The sequence below is a fragment of the Lates calcarifer genome, linkage group LG5 (assembly GCF_001640805.2).
Source record: "Lates calcarifer isolate ASB-BC8 linkage group LG5, TLL_Latcal_v3, whole genome shotgun sequence".
In the NCBI taxonomy this organism is placed as follows: Eukaryota; Metazoa; Chordata; class Actinopteri; family Centropomidae; genus Lates; species Lates calcarifer.
Window position 1 is genome coordinate 15933248 of NC_066837.1, and position 22328 is coordinate 15955575.

A 22328-nucleotide genomic window follows, 5' to 3' on the forward strand; every position below is an offset into this window, starting at 1 on the left:
GTTTATATGGGTGGCATTTCACTGCCAAATGCCAGAGACACTTTTCAGAAAGGGAAATTGTTAGTTCTGTTACTAGAATGCAGAGTGGCAGTTACTCACAGTTAGAATAGCTTATAGCTTTTCTATCTGTGCCTTGTCTCCTTTCCCTATCTTCCTCTGCATCTTCCCCTTTTTTCCATCACTATGTACTTTTTTCACAATACCTCTCCCTCCCTCTGTCTGGGTCTCTTTTCTATTTTCTGTTCTGTAAAGACCCTCACTGTCTCCCTTCTCTCTCTCTCTCTCTCTCTCTCTCCAGCTCCTCTCTCTCTCCTCACCCTGCACCCTCCTCCCCAATCTACTTCTCTTGAGGGTAAACTTTGCAGCCTCATCTCACCAGGGTCAATCTCAATGTGAGTGTCTGTATTGTGACTGACATTGCACGTGGGTGTGTGCGTGTGCCTCTTGGCGTGCGAGCTGTAGTTGTGTGTGTGTGTGTTTGTGTGTGTGTGTGTGTGTTTCGCTGTTTACTGGGAGGGCTGATGGGGCAGAGGAAACAGCACATATCTGTTTGGCCTTGAATTTTCTGTTCCAGCATCTCTGTGTGCCACGCAAGATTTTTACAGGCGCACAAAAAACAAGTGCATCAACATACTGTATTACATATATGCACGCACACACACATTTATATAGAGTGTCAGAGCCTGGACCTCTGTGAAGCTCTCAGGCAGTGCTGTGCAGTAATTGGGTCTATTAGCCAGTACAGGAGGCTGTGAGCAATATCTCTATGGTCGGGTGGGCAGAGACTGTAACAAAAGATGGATTCACTGTACTGTATTTGTGTACATGCATGTGTTTGCATGTATTCAAGTGTATACATGTGAATGGTTGTATACCCCTAATGTTGTGTGTGTTTGCATGCACTACAATGCAGGAGAATTGCCACAGGCAACTGAGCCCTGGCGAGAAATAAGTTAGGCACTAAGCTCCCCCACCTATACAGCACCTTCATTCATGTCTCGCTCACTTCTCTCAGAACACGGTATACATTATTCACACAGAGCTGGTCAACAATAGAGGGATCAATGAATGAGGAATTGCGGAAGGGAGGTGGATGCAGAGGAGGCGAGGTGGCGCAGGAACAACTACACACAACTAGGTGTGGAATGAGATTTTTCATCAGGACTCATTTATGTGAGCAAGTGGAAAAAAAAGGGGAAAGATTAGATTAAAGATGTAGCCATCGCAGAAGTCCATGCATATATCAGTGGTGCACCATTGCTTTGTTCTCCCCCTGAACAGGAATTATCCATTAAATCCAAATTTTTTCCAGTAGTCAGAAACTCAACGGGTCAACAGCTTTCCAGTCTGGAAAAGTGCAATGGAATGAAAATAAAATGTTTGTTACGTTTTGCCTATAGCCACATCAGCCTGGTATCCCTAGAAATTGCATTGATATAGTGCCAGTGCAGGAGGCAGTGTGCCCTTTGTTGGCAAGGAAAGATGTGGAGGTCAGAGTGAGATGTGTATAGTGTCCTACTTTAATGTGGGAGAGATTATTTTTAAAGTTTCTTTTTTTTATTAGCCATAGTAATAAATACATCCTTTCTCTGAACTTAATCATACAGTAGCTGCAATGCCTAGATATTCCAGAAAGATAGATTTTTTTTTTTAAATATTGGAACTAAACATTTAAAAAAAATGTTGCAGCTGAATGTAATCTGGGTTTTTGCAGAATCATCCAATACCAGTGTTCTTGTCTGGCAATAGGATTGGAGGAAGAACTAGGGTGAAAAAGTAGGCTAGCAGGACACAGTTCTTTCTCTAAATGTATTTTTTGCTGTTGTTGTTGCTGCTGCTGTTGCTGTTAACCATTTCATTAACCATATCAAGTTATGAATTACTGTACGTCTATATTGATACCAACAGATATATCAATTTCCAGTGAACCAGCTGCATCTACGTCGGCCAGTTGCGTAATTTCAGGCCTTCACTGCTGCAGTGCATTTTTCAGCAACCATATTATCTGTCTACCATTTTGAGAGAAGGTGAAGATTTAAGCACATAAGAGGCAATAGAAGCAAGATTTTGATCAAATGAAGGAGAGAGGGCTCCTCTGAGAGCAACCAGCAGAGGAGCAAAAGAAGACTACAGACTAGCAGAGAAATTTAGATGGGAAAAAAGGTTGAATGCTTGTATAGCGTTCACTAAGACGTAAGGAGGGGCTCCGGCCGAGAGGGTTTTCAATGAGCGAGTGACTTAGGCTGACTGAACAATGGTTGGATGTGACGAGGAGAGGGAAGAGGGTTTTTTTTTTTTTAAGTCTCTGAGCTCAGTGTCTTCCTGAAAAGAAAAAAAACAGAGTAGATTTCACATGATAGATGCTGACCATTTTCTCACAGTAAAACAATGGTGTTTTCTATTATGAGAGGCAGTGGTTGTATTGATGTCCTGTGTCACCCCCCCATTACTCATGAGCCTGCTGTATGTAATTAGGATGACTCTACAGTATGCTTTCATGATGGTTTTTCATGTATTACCCTTTGTAATTATGCCTTACACAACAGATTGGTCCGTGAGACACCAGAAATTGTGTTGATGCCTGCTGGTGGAGATTTATGGCACTTCCAAATGAAGCAGTGTCAGGGTGGGGTCCCCTATATGTTCATTTTAAAACCACAATTCTCCCCCTTGGGCTTCGACAGATTCGATATAAGCATGAAGAATATGGAGCAATAGTATATATGGTCTACCCAGGCGTAAAATTAAAGACTCTTGTCTATGTGCCCCACATAAATCTTTGAAAGAGGGAGAGAAAGAGAGAAAGGGGGTGAGGAAGGGAGGTGTACATGATGAAACAAAAAAACGGGTTGATTTGTCCAGTTATTGTGAACCACTGAACTGTAATCAACCCTGGACAATGAGATGTTTCAATACATGGGTGCACATACACACCCAGACACACACACACGCGCACACAAAGAAAAAGACACGCACCAACATATATCATTCTAACCACAGAAATAGCTTACAGTAATTGCCCGACATTGATATTACACAAAGATTGGTTTTAAAATACCAAATATCATTTATCAAAGGCTTGCCTCAGCGCACCCTTACTCTACAATAAATGCCCTGGACCACTACCCTCACACTCTCATCTTGATACATGTGATGGGTGCCATCTCATCTATCATACATATACCATCTGAGCCAGAGCCGATCTGAGGGTTCAAAACGCACGTAAGCACACAGCAGGAGAACACCCATACAATTTCTCACATGGTTAGAAAACAGACACGTGGTCCATGTAAGTTATTGCTGCAGGCACACAGGCCAGTGTGGTACTCATCTGTCTTGGAGTGACACTATCAGGCTCCCCTGCAAAACACAGGGGTGGTAAAATGGTTTTATTGCGAAAAGTGAAAGATACGTCAGGAAGCAAATTGACGGGTGCTGATACGTGCCAAAGGGGCATGGTGCTTTTATCTCAAATGAGAGGTAATGTCCTCGGCAGAAACTGAACCACACGGTTTATTTTAAGAGTCACACGTTGTGAATGTGCTAAAAGTAACCTAGCAGGTTTTTGAGCACCGTTCTCACACAGAATTATTCGCCAGCCAGTCGAAAGGGGATTTAACCTGAGGTGGCATAAGGTGCTACATTTACACTTGAGATGAGGCCCGTCAGTTCGATACCACGAGAGCAAAACACAAATGATGTAAACATACATTATCAAGCCATTGATCACTGCTATATCTGTTAATATCTTTGTTCCATCAAGCATGACCATCTAGTCATCCTTTCCCTCCTTCGGTCTATCATACTGCACCATCAACTAAGCTTCAGATCAATACTCCCTGGCACATATTCTCACTCTCAAAGACTTGGAATGAAAACGCCATTCGATATCAATCAAGATCACAGCTGTGCCACTGAACAGGCACAATAAATGACAATATTATTTTTTTTAATTTGCCATCAAACAACCAGTCACATCAAAGTGCTTTGAGTCAGATCTTTCGCCCTGGTTTATGTTGAAAGGAACCAGATGAACAGGGAGTGGAAGATGTATGTAATGCAGTTAAAGTAAAAGCCCAGTAAGCAGGAAATTTAAGAGGGGCCTGGGGATGATGGTATTACAGCAGACGCTGATTGTGGACAATCTGCTGAAGAAGAAAAAAGATATGGAAAACATCATTGGGTGCAGTATGGTGGATATAAGAGGCGTGGAAACACTTGAACAGCACAAGAATGTGGAAAAATTGCAACACTTTAACAATCTGGTCAAAGTAAGTGGCACTTTTTTAAAAAAAAAATAGAAAAACAATGTCATTGCAATCAAACCAGAATTCCCCTTGCATTGTCTCAGTCACTGAAGTCAACCGACACAGTCCTTTATTTGCGACACTGAATTGGCCTCTTAGACAATATTGCATTTTCTAACCATGCTGTAGTTTCCGCCATTGATAAGAAATGCTGTGTTATGCCGCGGCACTGAGAGATTTGTGCCCCCAGCCCTGCGATGACCTCATTGTTCATTGCCCCATAATTCAAATCTGCTCCGCTGTGTTGCATCACATTGTGTATGACTCATTTCCAAGCACCCCGTTCCCTAAACAAGCAAGGCCTCTTCAGCACGCCATAGTCAGCCACACAAACAACAGAGCAAAGAATTTCCCCATCAATATTGTGGTGACTGACTTAAGACTTGCACATGCACAGCACACACACACTCTCTCTCTCTCTCACATACACACACACACACACACACACACAGCAACACACTGTTTAAATGGATTGAACTGGGAAGAGGAGAGGAGGGGGAGAGTGCTATTGTAAATGATTTCCTGCGGAGACCAAAATAATCGGCAGACCTTTGAGCGAGCTTCTTACAATCACTCTGGCCTCGTACACTGATTCTCTATTCAGTTCCCTAATGGCACTGTGTGTGTCACTAAATATACAGCTGCAGGCCATGTCTGTGTGGCTCTTTGTGCATGTGTGTTAGCATACAAGTGTGAACGTTCGTGCGTGTGAGAGGGACTGGTGGTAATTGATGTGTACCGCATTGATGTGTGTTTGGAGTATCTGTGGGAAGAAGAGTGTGTGTGTATGTGTGTTTATTTCTATTGAGTGGTGACAACTTTGAGTGGGGTGCATGGAGGTGAAGGACATAAGGGAGAAGTGTGGATAGGAGATGTGTTGACTGGAAGGACAAGTGTTTTTTTTTTTCTGAAAAGAGACGACTAAGTGAGTGAGACGTTTGAACAATGGACTGTGGATACAGTAACTAATATAGAAAGCAGCTGCTTAAACATGTAGTTCACATAGACAAATCGAGTGCTGATAGTAGGGGCCATTTGTAGAATAAAGCAGAATATGCCTGTAGACATAAACACAAACATTAACACTTAACACAGCTCAGAATTTGAGTGGCAAACATTTACAAAGTAAAAAAAATCAATTGTGTTATATACAGCCATCTTTCTCAAATTGTTGCCTAGAATAATTGTATAAAACTGACATAAATGTATTTTTTCACAGCCTCCCCACTCCACTTCAGAACAGCATAATAATAGTCTTCATCTTCACTTTATACAGCCCTCTTCAAAACAGTATTACAAGGTGTTTTGCAACCAATAAAGCCACAATAAATAAAAGTCAATGATGACAAACATAAAAGCTGGACATGAAATAAATTCAGGGCTGCTGTGAGAAACAAATAAAAGAGTGAGACTGGTCAGCTGGTCAAAGAAAAATGAATAAAAGCCTGTCTTAAAAACAAACAAAAAAAAAAACCTGTGGAATGTAATGTTGATTTTTACCCACGATAAGCCCCTCAGATTGATTGTTCCAAAGGAAAGGCAATAAGATGGTGAAGTACAAGACATCAACTTGCATATAGTGTCTAGGTTTTCTTAAAAACAGTGAATATTTCATACTATTTAATATTTGCTTTCTGCAGAATCTTTTATGGTAGGAAAGGCAAAATACATCATCCCATTGCCATGATTTTAATATCCAAATAAATGGCTAAGAGGTAATTTCAGAACTGATTTACACTGATTGATTTCTCAATCATTTTTATCCCATGTGGGACAGATCACAACCTAAGGTCCTCAGGCTTGTTTAATTTGGTTGTTACAAAACTTTGATTAAAACGATGCAATCAAACCCTGGAGGAGTTTTTTCACCTTGTTCAGCAGCTTTGATTGTGCTACTTGTAGCTGTGTTTTCATATGTGCTTCATTAGAAAATATATTATTGTCATCATCATCATCATCATCATTATTATTATTATTATTATTATTATTATGAAAAACCCAAAACCCACAGGAGTAGTAGTAGTAGAGGTAGTAGTCTTGGTGGTAGTAGTAGTGCTAGACCTGCAGCTAATGGCCATTTTCATTATGGAGTAATTTTCTTGTCTAATGAATTAATGTTTGTTTTATAAAAATTCTGAAAAATACCAAATACCAAAATAATCTCCCCAAGGTGACATCTTCAAAGGGCTTGTTTAGTCAGATCAACACTCCAAAACCTGAAGCAATCAGAAATTGCAAGCTGAAAGAAAAGCAGCAAATTCTCAGAAATTAGAGGGCAGATGAGGTTTTTCTTGAAAAATTACTTTAACAATTAATTGATTATCAAAATATTTGGTGACTAATTTTATGTCAATCAACTGTCCAGTCAATGGAAATATTGTTTCAGTGGGTTACAGCAGCATTATTTTTCTAATTTGACCTACACCTCAGAACCACCAGCTGATACAGCATCACAGCCCAGCTGATATTGTTCATTAGTATATTACAATATACTGCTAAACACTGCAATAACCAGTGAGCAAGATTACAGTGTGTATCACTTCCAGCATTACACACAGCCCACTTATAACACGACATGAGCAGTCAGGCCAACAATGTACATTTCCCCGAATTGCCCCCAAAATCCAGACAGATAATAGGCTGTGGTGGTTTGAGCAGAAAGCCCTCCAACAGTTCCATATTTAGACAGAGTAAGACATCTATCTCTGGAGGGCTATTCTAGTCGAGGCCATAGGAGCAATGAGTCAGTGAATACCCTCAGATCTGACAGCCAGTCAACTACTGGTTTTCCCCTTTCTCGAGCATAAATCTAATCAGGTAGCAAAGTAACTGCATAGTCTTCTCGCATGGACCGAAGCTCTAATAGGGTTGAACGATATGGCAGACGAGTTTCACACATAAAGAGAGGTGAACTCAGCTGATAGCTCCAGCCGACGGTGGAAAATGCGGGGAGCCGGGGTTATTCTTTGAGGGAAGGGAAGGGTAGGAGGAAGGATGTGTTAACACATGACCGAGTGCTTTAGGTGGATGAGGAAGATGGGCAAGGATCTGGCCTCATTATTTCAATACGGGAGAGAGATGTCGTCTAGCGCAGGAAAAAGGGCTTTTGAATTAGGTTAAACTCGGCACACAAAGCCAGGCTGAGACTGGGAATGTGAATCATCGCCACATTAAGAAATAGTGCAGTGAAATTCAACAGCTTGCTTTCACTGAAACTTAATATTATTACTGAAGCATTAAGATTTGTTGCTTCTTTTTTTTCTCCACAGCGTAAGCCTCAAGAGTGACATTTTTTTATGCAGGAAGGTTGGTTGTTTCTGTGAGCACAATAAACACCACCTTCTGTTTATCTACAGGGCTTTCTGACACAAACCTTTACCTTGCCATGCATAAATTAACTAAATAGTGGACTTGAGTCCAGGAACTGCAAATTCTTTAGGAAACGCTTGTTAAAATGGATCTGTGGAAATCAGCCCCTAGGTTCTGTGCGCCCACTAAACAGAATTAATAGCACAAGTGTTGAAGTTAGGCTCCCTAATAACCCTTGACAATGGAAATAGAGACTTCAGTAACAACCATAGTTACACTTGTTATACAACTGATTTTATGCCTGCTTGTCTTAATATTCAAGTGTGTATATGTGTCTGCTATCGTCTGTCTGCAATGGATCATGCTGTCTGCCAAGGTTTATTTTCATTAATTCGAGGTTTCAATTAGAGCTCAAGATGTTTAATATATGATCCCTTATTTAAATCACAGGCTGCTCCCATTACAGGGTTAGGCAGACTGTTATTGGAGCCATCGGAATCTAAACCAAATATTGTGTTACATTAACAGCTCCAAACAAAAGAAAGTCAAGCCTCGGTAAATCAGGTGGAACAATCCGAATTAGCACACCCATCCTAATTTGCACCCTGTTTTCCCCCAACGAGGAGCTTTGTCTTCCCTGTGCATCATAACAAGTGAAATGAATCAGTGACCTAATTAAAGGAGGACAGATAGACCCACAGTCAGCAGATTGCTTGATTGCTGCTGTTGCACATTATACAGCTTCAGGTGCTTCAACAACATCAGTGCCTTGCGTGCGTGTGTGCGTGCGTGTGTGGGTGTCATTACCGAGCGTGACACGAGGCGCTCTTTGAGAACACCTTACGTTTGTGGTGTGATGTCTGACAAACATCCCATCACTACGCGAGCCTGTCGGAAAAGTAAGCCAAAAGCATAACACGGTAGCTTGTGTAAGTTTGGAGACGAAAACACAAATACAGTTGAAGCTACATGCTTCTCCACAGATGAACAACAGTGCAGGGTTTGGGCAGGAAACTACAAGAGTTTTTAGAGACTACGTCTTCCTCAAACATTTAGGACAAATAATCAACTCTGCATACAAATGCAACTAAGGGACTGTGGGGATCACTTAGACACAAACAGATGCACCGATGACAGACGATTTAGTGATATTCATCTCATCCACAAACATAATAATCTCCTTGGAGACAGGCCTGTGCTTTAACAGATGCTACCAAAATGGCAGCCAAGCAAATCTATGTAAAAAAAGAAAATCTCCAACATAGACATACAGATAACTGCCTACACTGACCATTTTCCCACCTGCTCAGTGGATTCCTTGGAGACACTTTTCTTAGCTGCAGCGCTGACAGATGAGTCAACACACTGTCAACCACACCAGCCAATAGAGCCTATATCCACCTTTTATATCATGCTGCACATTAAGATCTAAATAAAGAGTTCATCCACTATGTCTTTGCTGAGAATCATTTGGATGTTTTAGTGATTCACAAGGGCCAGTCCTCAGCCACTCATACAGGCACACACACAGCAAATGATCATTAAGGGGTGCTTTGTTTTGCCAGACACCTTTTTGCCTTATGACTAAACATTCAGCCTAGTTCACCATCAGTATGGAAACTATTAAGCCTACAAGTGTATTTGCTTTTTTTCAAAAAGGAGAGTACAAAGAGCATACTGTACATCTACGGTCACATAGATCGGAAAGCCAGGCTGCTCTTCTCAGTTTGGGTCAAGATCGAAGAACTGTGCAACCTTCAGTAGTTTTCTGTTGCACATCAAGGTCATTCGCATACCCCGGGACGCCTCTTCTGTAAATAAGAGCCATAGCGTTCACTCATGAATCCGCATGATTGACGTATCCTGGGGTGCACTGGCCTGCTGGATGCTCCTTTTTTTTTTTTTCTTCTTACAGAGTAGCTGGATTTACTCTGGATTTCAGACTGCGGCTGACAAAACCAGCACAGCCCCCAGATAAGCTAACTGCATTCCCATATACTCAAATGACAGCCACATAAAATAAGTGTGGGGAGGGGAGGGGGAAAAAAAACCTGAGGAGGTGAACACTCAGTCTATCTGTCATCCATCATGCCAAAGCATGTGATTTGTCATCGCGCCCTGCAGTGAGGCAGATACCACGCGGCTACGGAATAATAATTATGTGTAAACCCTTGATTGCATTGATTTTTTTTTTTGATTTTTTTTTTTTTGCTGGAGATGTAATAGGTATCATTGCTTATCACTTCGCCTCGGCGACATCTCGCATCCGAGCGACGCCCATCCAGCCGCAAGCCGCTGGACCATCATCTGTGGCAAATACGCCAACTATATTACACTTCACCCTCTCGTCCATTAGGGCCAGTTTCCGCGCACCTATAAGTGCAATAATCGCAGGCCACATTCCCATGGGCATCCGTGAGAACCCAAGTCAGCGTTGCCGTATGGCTTTCAGAGCGGGTCAGTGACAGACACGGGTTGACATATAGTCGAGAGGTTTACCAACGCTCACCAGCGATGTCTGTAAAAAATAGTCTACATCATTTGAGTAAGGAAAATAAAGAGAGGGGTCCTTACCGTATCAGCAGTCGCAGCGATATAAGCGCATATATACACATCCAGCGCAGAGAGGAGTCAGGAATAACCTTTTCTGTGCTCTTTCATACAGTCCCCAGAACGCAGATCTTGGATAGAAATATATCTTTTTTTTCCCCAGTCGATAATTTCACTGATTGGCGCTTCGACTCCGTCTCCGTAGTTAATTCTTGCTGCAGCAGAGACGCGACGTGGGCAAACCTCACCAAGAGACTGGATGGAAATGAAGCTAAAGGTGTAATACACCAATAGTTGTGTGTGGTTAGTATCCCGATCAGCGCTCACACAGGAGGGTATCGCGTCCGTCCAAACGCACCAAGACCAGTAGAGTGCTGGAGGAGGAGGAGGAGGAGGAGGACAGAGGCGTATCTCTCTATCCGTCTGTCTGTATCCCTGCCTCCCTCCCTCCCCTTTTTTTCCTCTCCCTCCTTATCTTTTTGGTTGTCTTTATGTTCTTACTGACTTCTGCTGAAGTCCACAGGCGCAGAGCGCAGCGGAGCAGAGGACCGTGGTCAGAGAGAAAGAGAGAGGGAGAGAGAGAGAAGGGGGGGGGGTCAGAAATGACAAACCAATTTGGAGCCGCGGTGGACGCTCGGTTGGTCAGAGCGCAGCCCGGCGAGAGGAGCGTTGCGTTGCAGGCGGGCGGGGAGCCGAGGGTGGGTGGAAGGCTGGGGAGGGAGGGGGTGATGATTCCTGCCTGGGGGATGCAGAGAGAGAGAGAGAGAGAGAGAGAGAGAAAGGGAGGAAGAGGGAGAGATGAAGTGGGGGTGTCTGGTGGAAAACACGGCACTGGATTTGGCTCCTAAATCTCTGGACCTAGGGCTCCACCTGCCGTGTGAAAACACACAGGGGTTCCCAAACTTTTCACGGCGAGGACGGATCCCGCATTCAACTCCCCACTAGATGTGATTTTGACACAAGAATCCCCCTAACTGAACGATGCTTTTATCGCTATTAGATACGACTTGGCGTGTGATTGCATAATTGCACCTTTAGGTGACAAATGCAATATGTGGCCTGGTTGGTACAGTTCCATTCATTGTCACATTCTCTGCTAAATAAAGGGCAGTTGGGGGGGGGGGGGTGTTAAATCACAGTCCTCAATTAGGCTGCTCGCGACCTCTCGGAATCCATTAAACGTCTCGTTATGGCCCCCGGACCTCGTTTTGGGATTTAGAAAGCCTGGAATTAAATACGGACCATTCAGCCCTAAAGCGGTTTTGCCGGTAGGGGTCTACTGGGCAAAACGCTTAACATCGTGAAGATGACAAATCCATAACAGCAATGAGCTGAAAATGTTACCGGAAGAAAAAGCCAATCGAAATAATTTATCAACATGAAAGTTCGCCTCTTAACTGAAAAACTAAAGTTGTGTTTCCCGAAACAGATCATATGCAAAGGTCAAATAAATAAATAAACAAATAAAATCAAACTGTGCCATCTTTCCAGGACAACCACTTTTTGGTAGCTCGAGGGTTTTGTCTTCAGTCTCGTGGTGGGAACTTGATATTTTAATATCTATTCCAGTGTATTTAATAACTTATATCCTCGCATTCTTTTTTTTTCTTTCATTTTTAATGGTTTTACAATAAATTTCTCACAGGTGGGTCAGGAGATTTGTGAGGGCTACACAGAGTTTGGAGTTTTACGTGACTATAATATTCATGAGTATTATTTGCAGAGTGCCCCTGCTGAAATATAATACAGGATTAGTGCGGGCTAGTTCTTTTTCATTAGGGATGAGCCCTCTGTGCCTGAAGATCAGAGGGTGACATGCGCACTGCACGGAGCCGCGCGGACGGTCACAATGCTGGAAAATAAAAGCGCTCAGCCTTGTTCATGGTATCGTGCCGTCCCTCAATAAGCTATGATGACTTGGCCCGTACGGAGAGTGTCATTCTACAGGTAAATCTAACACCCCCTCCCGCGGCGGGCTGGTGGAGGTGGTGGACGTGCTGCACTTGGAACTCAACAGTGGGGACCTGTTGATAGCCCACCCGGCGACGCAATGGAGGTGAGATGAGGCTTTCTGCAACAAGCGTTTGTGAGCTTGTCCGTGGTGTCCGTCTGTTCGTCACAGTGATAGGTCTAATGCGCCCGGGTCGTTTTAAAAGGAAGACTAACAGATTGTTTTATAGATTACATATCAAATTAGACGCTAATGGGCCAGGGTAATTACTGTAAATCAGTCATCTGATTTTTTATTTATTTATTTATTTTTATTCCGAAGCGGTCAGCGTGGCTTTACTATCAACAGGTATACGATAAAGATTTCATTAGGCTGCCGTGAAGGGCATATAAGTACTGCGATACCCATCGTGCCTATCAATGGCCCCTAATTAGATTTCAGATGAGACGTTGTCATTTCCAGCCCATCGTTTTGCAAATCAAATCATGTCATTGGTATCATGCTTTGAAGCAATACAGCCCCCCCTTCTCTCAAGTCAGAATGGTCGGGAGGCCATGTGTCGCTGTTAATTACCATCACTGGCTGATAAAGCCTTTTGGAGAAGATTTAAATCCTGCTAAAGAGCATTAGCTGACAAGGAAGGCACTTGCAAACAAGCATGGCAGAGGCCCTGGAAGTGAGGGTGTGGAGGTAAAGTGATACAGGCTGCTGAACAGATGTAAAATAAATATTCGTGCACACACCAGGAGAGGAGGACTAATTAAAAGTTTCAGGGTTTTTTGCCATAACTGTGAGAAAAATCAGCAGTTTAGACATCTCCTCACCTCGATACTCTACAAATACTGCCATCTTTGATGAATACGCTGTCAGCAAAGTGTAAATACACTATCTGTACAAGGTCTTATTGACGCACACACCTTTTGTGTTTTGCTGTTATTCTTGTTGCAGGTACCAAACAGGGAAGAATGACATCTAACTAAGGCAGAGAGCGGCAAAGCAACAATTCAATCTTAACAATCTGTCAGACTGCGATGGAGATCATGGGTAAGCGTACTCTGTGACTTGCAGATGTAGAGCACGGTTTAAAGCCAGCCGTGCTCCAGTAACCTCAGTAAGACTCCCCCACCCACCACCTCCATCATCAGAGGCTTACAATTAAGGTGGCAAACAGGCAACAGCCAGACGGTGGAAGGAATAGTTACATGTGCAGGTGGCACAGGACTCACAGTCTGGTCGGTAGTCAAAACTTTGTGGTGAAGAGTTTACAGGGTCTTAACCTTCTGCCACGTACAATTACTGCAGTTGTGGCTTGTGCTCATTAGCTGCTGTTCCACTAAATAAACAAGGGCAATATGACCTGACGCAACACTTTAGTTCTTTGCTTTTTTTTTTTTTTAAGTGAAAGGGTAGCACACAAGTGAACCAGAATTTGCCGTTTGATATTTAACTTTGCCAGGAAATCGAGAGGAGAGGAATGTATGTTTTAAATATTTTAGAACTGAAAGAATTCACACTCTAGCAGCCGTGGTTCAGGGATTTCTAGACAGGCAAAGCTCGTGTCCACTCAAGCCTTCGAAACACAGTTGTTTTTGATAGTTATCACACTGTGGATCAGTGCTGACAGAGGATGTCAATCTGGAGTCGAAACACAGATGTTGTATTTTAACAAAGTCATTTTGAAAGTCTTGAGAAAGCTCCTTTATTTTCCCACCAGTGCCGATTAAGTCTTGACATTTCATAGCTTATTATGAAAGGTTTGGGTCTGTGTCAGGGTCACCCAGCTGCTACAACGTGTGGAAACGAACGCGGGGAGAAATCCTGTTACCGTATGACACGAATGATATACAATTTCTCTGCAGATACTCAGCGTGCCTTGGAGGCTGTGGAGAGACTGCAAGCCAAACTGAAGGAGAGAGGGGAGGCCCCCACGCAGGAGAAACTCTCCCTGCTAAAGACCGTCCTGCAGAGTCCCCTGTTCCATCATATACTCAGCTTACAGCAGGCTCAGCGGAAGCCCCTGGCAAAGGTACAGAGCTGAGCATGAGGGGGGCGTAGGTGTTTGGTGTATGTTGAATGGTGGTGGGGAAAGAGCCGGAATCATTCCCAAAATACTGGATGCAGGAACCAAACTGGATGAGTAATCAGCTTACCTAAGCTTACCACTAAAGCCCTGAGAAAGAGAGTGAGAGAGGCAGAGAGAGGGAGAGAGAGAGAGAGAGAGAGAGAGAGGGGAAGGAAGAAGTGGCTATATATCATGTTGAGGAGTTTGCAGAAGTCATCTGTAACATTGTCATAAGTCTTGAGCTGATGTGGGTGTATGTGTGTGTGTGTGTGTGTGTGTGTGTGTGTGTGTGGTGTGTGTGTGGGATGTGGTTCTGGTGGTATAGCTGATGTACACAGGTCTTTCAACAATATTTATTCACACATGTCTGCTGGTCCATAACCAACATATATGTGCGTGCATATGTTCTTGTTTGACAGTAATGACACTATCAAGGTACTTAACTTATTTGTCAGCAGTAAAGCATCATGGCTCTGTAATTGCCTGTTGTGGTGCGCTGTAATAGGCTAAACCCCATAAGCCCCACAATCTAGACACACACAAGCATTACTACATTAGCAATGTGGCATGAGCCTGTAGCCATTTAGTGTCTCTGCATTCCAGGAAACATGGCTCTGGATTATGTCGAGGGTTTCTGGATTTTTATCAGGACAGACACTGACACAGTTTTTACTAGTTTGAGTTCTTGTTTATTATAAAAAGAGAGGTTTTTATATACAGAATTAGTAACACATGTGCATGTCAGTGTGGTTTGAGGTTGCCTATTAGTATTTTCATAGCGTTCTAGGTTTATTCCAGTACTGCTATTTCAACAAGTGTCAAAATTGTTAGAGTGGAATAGCATACGGATCAGAAATAAGCATCTACTGAAACTTTGAAACGGAAAACCTAAAGGACAAAAGGGATCAGTTTTGTGGTTATGTGGTATTGAACAGAAGCCTTTATCTGAGATCCTTGTGCTCCTGCTCTCCTATCTTTTCCCTCTCCTGCTCCATTTTAAACCTATCTTTACGTGTTTTTTTTTTTTGTCTTTTGGCTAACACACATTAACCCTCTCCCTGCTCTCTCTCCCACATCTTTCTTCATTGTCTCACAATGCTCTACTTTTCCTGACTTCTTTATCCTTTCCATTTCCCTCCATTACTCTCTCACCCTCATCCTATTCCTCTGTCTCCATATCTCCTCTCTTCAATGAATGTCTCCAACCTCTCTATCAACCTCCTTCCCCATCTCTTTATCTCCCACATCCGTTTTCCGTGACAATCTTTCTTTCTCCCTTCCCTTGTGTCCTTCAATCCCTCTCCGATTCATCTCTTTACTCTCTACCCCACCCAATCCATCCTCCCCGTTTTTTTGGTTTTTTTTTACTCTTTAACCCTCTTCTTCCCATCTCTCCGTGTGTCACTTCCGTCCCTCCCTTATCCTACCAGGGGAAGGGCATTTCCAAATCTGTGTCCATGAACTGTGGACCATGCCAGGGCATGACGGTGGGGCTGAAGACGCTGAGCCACAGTGACTCCTACACCTGGGCCGTGGAGAACCGAAGGCCCAGCACTGCCAGATCCTTCCACAGGGAAGGCAGCATCTCCTCCCTGGGCTCGCAGGATCTGTCCTTCTCAGACATCTTCCTGGACAACTGCATCCACACCGAATCACAGGTACGTAAAATATCCATTGTAAATGAAAGATAATTTAGCAGGAGTTTATTGATATGGAGCAATTTATTTTTAAAGCACTCAGTTCATGGAGCAAGCAAATCATTCTTTTTCTCTTAACTGTAAAATGTAACACATCACCTTTTGAAATGTCACATTTTACATTTGAGAATATTGAGTTCTATTGTAAAACCCAAGCTCAGCTGCATGCCACATAATCTGAGGGATTCAGCAGATCGTAACAGACTCAGGTCCGGCTAAGTCAATGTCATTTAAGGTTTGCTTTTATTTTACACGTGACATTTATTTTTTAGTACTGCACTCCCCCTCGAATCTCCCGCACCATGTCGATGGGGAGAAACCTGTCTGCTATTGCTCATGAGGTACAGTAGTCATACAAGTGAGGTGTTACTGTAGAGCTAAAGGTGTGTTCGTGGATGTAGAGGAACAAGGGTGTCAAGCACATTCAGCGCTTCAGCCTGTTAATGTTGTTTGACTTTATCAGTTTAATTAGGATAGATTTTTCTTCTCCCCGTTTTCTCTCCCTTCCTTTTCTTCTAACTTCTGCCACATTAGAGGCGTCATGTGGAGATGATTGAGCTGAACAATGATGGGAAGGGGCTTGGCTTTGGCATCATTGGAGGGCGGAGCACAGGAGTAATGGTCAAGACCATTCTTCCTGGAGGAGCTGCCGGCCGGGTAAATCCACCCGCCAATCAATCACGTAGCTGAAGCTTAAATAAAGGAAAAGTTTGGCATTATGCAAGATATGGGTTTTTTGATTTCTTGTGAAGTGATAGATAAAAAGCTCAGTACCACTGTTCACTGTCTGTTCAACATAAAGCCACAGCCAGGACTTTTTTATCATAATTCATTTGTTTAATCTGCACAGAAAGAAACAAGACTGTGTTAGTGGATGGACATGAGAGTAGTATAGATCTTTTCATCTAACTCTCCACAAGGAGGTTTTCCAAATTGCCCAACCATTCTTTTCCTTGATGAATGACATCTTAAAACAAATACCATATTTAAATCTTGTATTGAAGTGAAATGTGTTGAATGGAATGGAATCTGCAGTCCTGCAATCCTAAATGTTTTTGTGATAATGGGGCTCCTCAGGATAAGCGCCTGCGTAGTGGAGATCAGATCCTGCGTATCGGAGATACAGATCTGGCGGGCATGAACAGCGAGCAGGTGGCACAGGTGAGGCATCACTTGCTCAAGTGTTTTTTCACCAAAAGTCTTTTTCTGTAATGGCAATGCTTTATGGAGTAGGTGTATCTAATGATATCCTCATTCTGGACTTCCTTAATGACTTCATGGGAAACAGTTCCCATAGAAAAACTCAGTGAAGTTAACCAGACAACCACTTAGGCTCTATCCTTGAGGTCTTCTCTTTTTTAAAATTAAAAAAAAAAAAAAAAACCTAACACCATGCCAGAGTTTGTTTTCGAGTGTGGAATGGGGTCATTGTTGCCCCTTGTGGCCACTGGGGGAAACCGCCACTTCAACCACAGTTCTCACCAACCTTGAAGTGTTTTCCACCCTCTTGGCTCAGGGGACAGCAATGGGCTCATTGCCACTTGGCCATACCACGCCATACCACAAAAAGGACACAACACCAGAAAACTTGCTTGGAAAAGCAAAACAAAGATGAGATTGATGCTTTATCAGACATGTTTTAAATGGATTTTTTCGATTTTACAAGAGAAATGACTTCCAGGATGAAGACGGGTTGGTCTTGGTTTAGAAAAAGTATGGCTGATTAATCGGCCACTGCCTTTAAAGAACAGCTGAGCTGCTTCCCTATCTGAGACACTTCTGAGCAGGTCTAACCTACTGCATGCCACACTGTCTTTCCAGGGCAGCTGTCTTTTAACAGCTTTTTCATTTTATGTTATTTAATTTTTTTTGTCACACACTCACTTTTCATCATTTCACAAATGACCACCTGGCCCAGGTGCTGCGAAATGCTGGTAGCAAGGTGAAACTGCTCATTGCCAGGGATATTACCAAGGACAACCACCTTTCCTCTCCTGTCCTCAGCCAGGACAGCTTGGATGGCAAGGTGTGTGTGTGTGTGTGTGTGTGTGTGTGAGAGAGAGAGAGAGAGAGAGAGAGAAACATAACAGCATATAATTAATGTCAAATACTAACTTTTTAGTGTAAAATAATTGGGTAGTCAGTGACATTTATGTGTAATACAGTATTGTTTAAACCCAAAAGATGAGCATTAGATTTATTTTCCTGTGATCCTTTCCAGCTCAATGACTTGAATGATGAGTATGAGTTCAGTGTGCAGTTCACTAAAAACAGCCGGGGCCTGGGATTCACCATCTCTAGCTACATAGGTGACCTCAACTCAGGTAATATTATCTACCAAGTTTTACCTTTGTGAAAAATGAGCTAATTATCATTATTCCCTGCTAAGTTGATGGAAACGAACTGGGGAATAATTAAATTATGAAGAATGTCTTAATGCACGGCATTATTGATGATGTTTGAGATTAGAGTTACATTTGCAAAATCAATGCTAAGTGTCCTTTGATGTATCTTATCCTCCTCAGTCTACAGTGCTGGTGTGATAGTGAAGAGCATAGTGAAAGGCAGCACTGTTGATCAAGATGGACGCATCCACATTGGAGACATCATCCTGTCTGTGAGTTCCACTAAAAACACAACAGATAGCTTTTTTATTGTGTTCTCTGAAGACAAATACTTTGTTGTCTCAAATATATTCTCTGCTGAATTTTAATGATTTCAGCATCTCGAAATCTGCACAGTTCGCAACTTTTAGTAGTTCCATACACACCAATTAAGGTCTTTTTTAGCTGATGAAAGGGAATTTTTCTAGTTTTACTTTTACCTCCATCCATCTCTTCATCATTTCTTGTTTTTACCTATTTTTCCCATCCTGCTCCATTTTTATTTTTGATTACTATTGATTTCTTTTTACGTTCCCATTTAATTTACCTGCGCTTGTTGTACCTCTACGCCATGCTCTCCATCCTCTCCATCCACAAACGCTTTGCTTCTTGCCTGCATCATACCTCCGCCCTCATCCTGCTCCCTACTTAAACTATCTCTCATCCCCTCCCACAGGTGGATGGGGTGAGCCTGCAGGGCTGCAGTGAGCAGAGGGCAATGGAGGTGCTGAGGAGGACGGGTCCTCTGGTCAGACTGAGGTTGCTGAGGAAGGCCGTACGTCTGAGTCACATCCTGCCTCCGGTCCCTCCCCTGCAGCCCCTCCGACACTCCCACAGCTTACATGAGGGCAATCCCTACAGAGTGGGCCTCAACAAGATTCAAGAGACAGGTGCTTTGTGTTGACAGGGGGGAACATATTGGCTCTGTTGTATCATGAGGGATGGCTTTCAAAGTATCTGAGCAAATGTTTGATTTGACACTCAGCACTAACATGTGCAACTTGTGTAAATAATCTAACAAGCAATTTAGTTAAATAATGACAAACATGAATTCCCAATATCAGCTCAAACTAGGACTATTTTGGTGCCTGTTTGCACTGATGATGACCTTTGCAACCTCTTGCATCTCTCAAATGATTGCTGGGAAAAATGTGCACACTGTCTTTTTTCAACTCAAGTGTGTTTGAATTCCTGCTTGTGTGCTAAAACGCGTTTCCCCCGTCTCCCAGGAATCTGCTCTCTGCGTGAAATCTCCCGGCGAGCAGCATACGCCAACAGACGACCCAGACATGATTCAAGAAACGGTAAGCTCCCCTTCCCATACTGCACTGCAGTCTGGAACTGGATCATGGGACTTAGTCTGATATGCTAATTGGGCTCAGGGAACAGCAGTGTGGCAGTGAAGCATGCTCTTTGATGGGAGTCTATTTATAGTGTTGTGCAGTCATGTGTTTATCCAACTAATTCAACTCATTCCAGATGATTTGTCTCTCACCCTGCTTGCATATATGGCTTTATTTAGACAAGGATTTTTGGGCTTGATTAGAGAGCACAGTCAAATAAGCCCTGAATGCTGTGAGGCTCTAACAGATGAACGAGAAAACATTTGCTTGCCAAAAATTCACAAGATGGTGGGGGTGAATATGCATGTGTGCCTGTTGTGTGGGGGTGTGTGTGTGTGTGTGTGTGTGTGTGTATGTGATCGTCTGAGGGGTTGTGTGTTGACATCCTGCTTTGCCGCAAGGAGAATTATGTTGTCTTCTCTCTATAAAACAGCCGAGGTGATGTTTTCATATTGGACCCTATTCTTTATTGATTGGATTATCTAGGGCTAGGAACACTGTGGTGTGTTTGTCACTGATTGCGTATCTATGTGCACATTTTACAGGTGTGAAACTGACGCCAGCTGAGGAGGAGGACCTGAGGAAGAGGTGGCAGCATGCAGTTGGACCCCGATATGAAGTTATTGTACGTCTCTCTGTAATGAAGATAAGCATTAAATACAACCTGCATAGAAGAACAGTCTAAAAATGTTTTTATACTATGTATGTAAATGCCTTATCATCTTATTTCAGCCAGTACAAAATTACATGTAATTATCCATTTAAAGGTGTAAGTAGTTGTACATTTTTGCTATTGCTACATAGCTAATGTTAGCATTAACAGCTGTTTACCTACCAGTCTAGAAGAAACCTTGCCAGATCAACATCAAACTTAATTCTTTTACCCACCTGTGTCCAATGGTGGAAAGCAACAGTAACATCTTACCTCTAGTTAGCATGCTAACCAGCAAGCCCCCGGCTAGGCAGGCACAACTCAGTACTTCAGATAGCAACTCACTGTACATTCAGACTGTCCTGAAAAAGTAGGGGAGAGTAGATGCAACAATGGCTGAGGCTCCCAGCAAGAAACCATGTTCAGCAGCAGAGAAAACTTGCAAATAGCCCCTTTGATAAAGAAGTACAGCGCAGTTTGAAGTACCCTGTACACCATTTGATTTCCCTCTTTTGTTTCCCACTAATCATTTTCCACATTGCTCTTTTAGGTTTGTCAATTGGAGCGTTTCAGTGAGACAAGTGGTCTGGGCATCAGTCTGGAGGCTCGGGCAGGACATCATTACCTGTGCTCTGTCTTACCTGAGGGGCCTGTCGGCCAAAGCAACAAGATCTTCACGGGAGACCAGATATTGGAGGTAACCGACGGATGCAGATCTTTCCAGCCAACTGTTCTGCTTCTCATCCTTAAGTTGTTTGATAAAGATATGATCTGTGTGGGACTGATTATTTTGGCACATCTGTGGGATATAAATGGATGACTAATAAAACCGTTTCCTCATGGATTATCTGTAGTTCACAGCACCATAATTTCTCTCATGTTTTCAGCTTTCATTCAAGCAGTTAGCAACAATAGCCTGGTCTTTAAAGCGCCCTTAGAACAGCTACCTGGAGTGGGTGGCATATTGCATTTTGAATACCTACGCATATATCTAATATGTGAAGACTAATACGACATCCAGTTTTTTACTTATACCATACAGTGTAGTTTACTGCTCTTTTCAACACACACAATTTCACTATGCAACTTTTTCCCTTTAGGCAGCAAAAACAGTCATAAGAAGGTGGGTGTGAGTGTGTGTGCCTCTGTGCATTTGTGCCTATACTGAAGGGGGAGAGCTTGCCCTCCTCCTCCTCTACTGGGCAGGTTCACGCACCCACACGTATCACTCATCATGATAAGCAGTCTGATGATGAGCGCTTGGGTCGACGTACAGTAGCTTGGCTCGCCATGTATGCAGAAAACACTGCAAACCGGCTTGTGTTTTTCCTGTGTTTGAGTGTACAAAGCCAACACCTGTATTGCTGCTCAGCCCTTTGATCTCCTTGAGACGACAGCAATGTAGCAAAGCCAATGTTCATCTCTGTTTTTAAATGAGCCTTTACCATTTTCTGCTTTAATTGTTCTTGATGTGACTTGATGTACTCTGCCCACTAATTGCTTCTTGATTCCCTAAACTGAAATATCACTAAAAATGTCAGATTTAAGGACTGTCAGGCAGATTTAGTCATGGACGTATTGTGCATACATACGCAGTGAAAGACTAGAGACACACACAAACGTACAATAAAATTCCATACTCTAAATGTCGTTATTCTCTTGTGAAAAATCTTAACACATTGTATCTTTAACCTCTGATAAACCCCAAGGTGTAGTTTTTATCATGTATTTCTACAAAAGCTATGAGCATGACTCAGCCAGTCTCTTACTGTAGGAATATCTATTTAGAAATACTGTATATATACATATTTATATATTATTTATCTTCCTGGCAGGTGAATGGGATCCCTCTCATTGGAGAAACACATAAGGAGGTGGTCAATATTCTGAAGGAGCTGCCAATGCGTGTGTGTCTAGTGTGCTCTCGCATTATACCCCCTTCAATTCCTGACAGTGATGAGGAAGATGATGATGAAGTCCATCTCACCCTGAAAGAGCTGCTGGCTGAGTTCAATGACAAGGTGAAGGCACACATTGAGGAAAGGATGAATGGAGGGATTAAGCATTAGCGTT

The 22328-nt window shown here is 42.8% G+C and overlaps 1 protein-coding gene across 1 annotated transcript in view; it reads left to right on the forward strand.

Annotated features, from left to right (window-relative positions):
- The first annotated feature begins 13087 nt into the window (after positions 1-13087).
- The window catches only part of si:dkey-92j12.5 (multiple PDZ domain protein), a 37293-nt gene continuing 28052 nt past the window's right edge, over positions 13088-22328 (forward strand). The window contains exons 1-14 of the mRNA XM_051070668.1: positions 13088-13161; positions 13977-14143; positions 15610-15837; positions 16149-16217; positions 16411-16533; positions 16954-17037; positions 17795-17902; positions 18098-18200; positions 18402-18493; positions 18937-19150; positions 19490-19564; positions 20149-20228; positions 20806-20952; positions 22091-22276. Of these exons, the coding sequence (XP_050926625.1) occupies positions 13149-13161; positions 13977-14143; positions 15610-15837; positions 16149-16217; positions 16411-16533; positions 16954-17037; positions 17795-17902; positions 18098-18200; positions 18402-18493; positions 18937-19150; positions 19490-19564; positions 20149-20228; positions 20806-20952; positions 22091-22276 (1689 nt within the window). The 5' untranslated portion in view covers positions 13088-13148. The remainder of the gene's footprint in view (positions 13162-13976; positions 14144-15609; positions 15838-16148; positions 16218-16410; positions 16534-16953; positions 17038-17794; positions 17903-18097; positions 18201-18401; positions 18494-18936; positions 19151-19489; positions 19565-20148; positions 20229-20805; positions 20953-22090; positions 22277-22328) is intronic.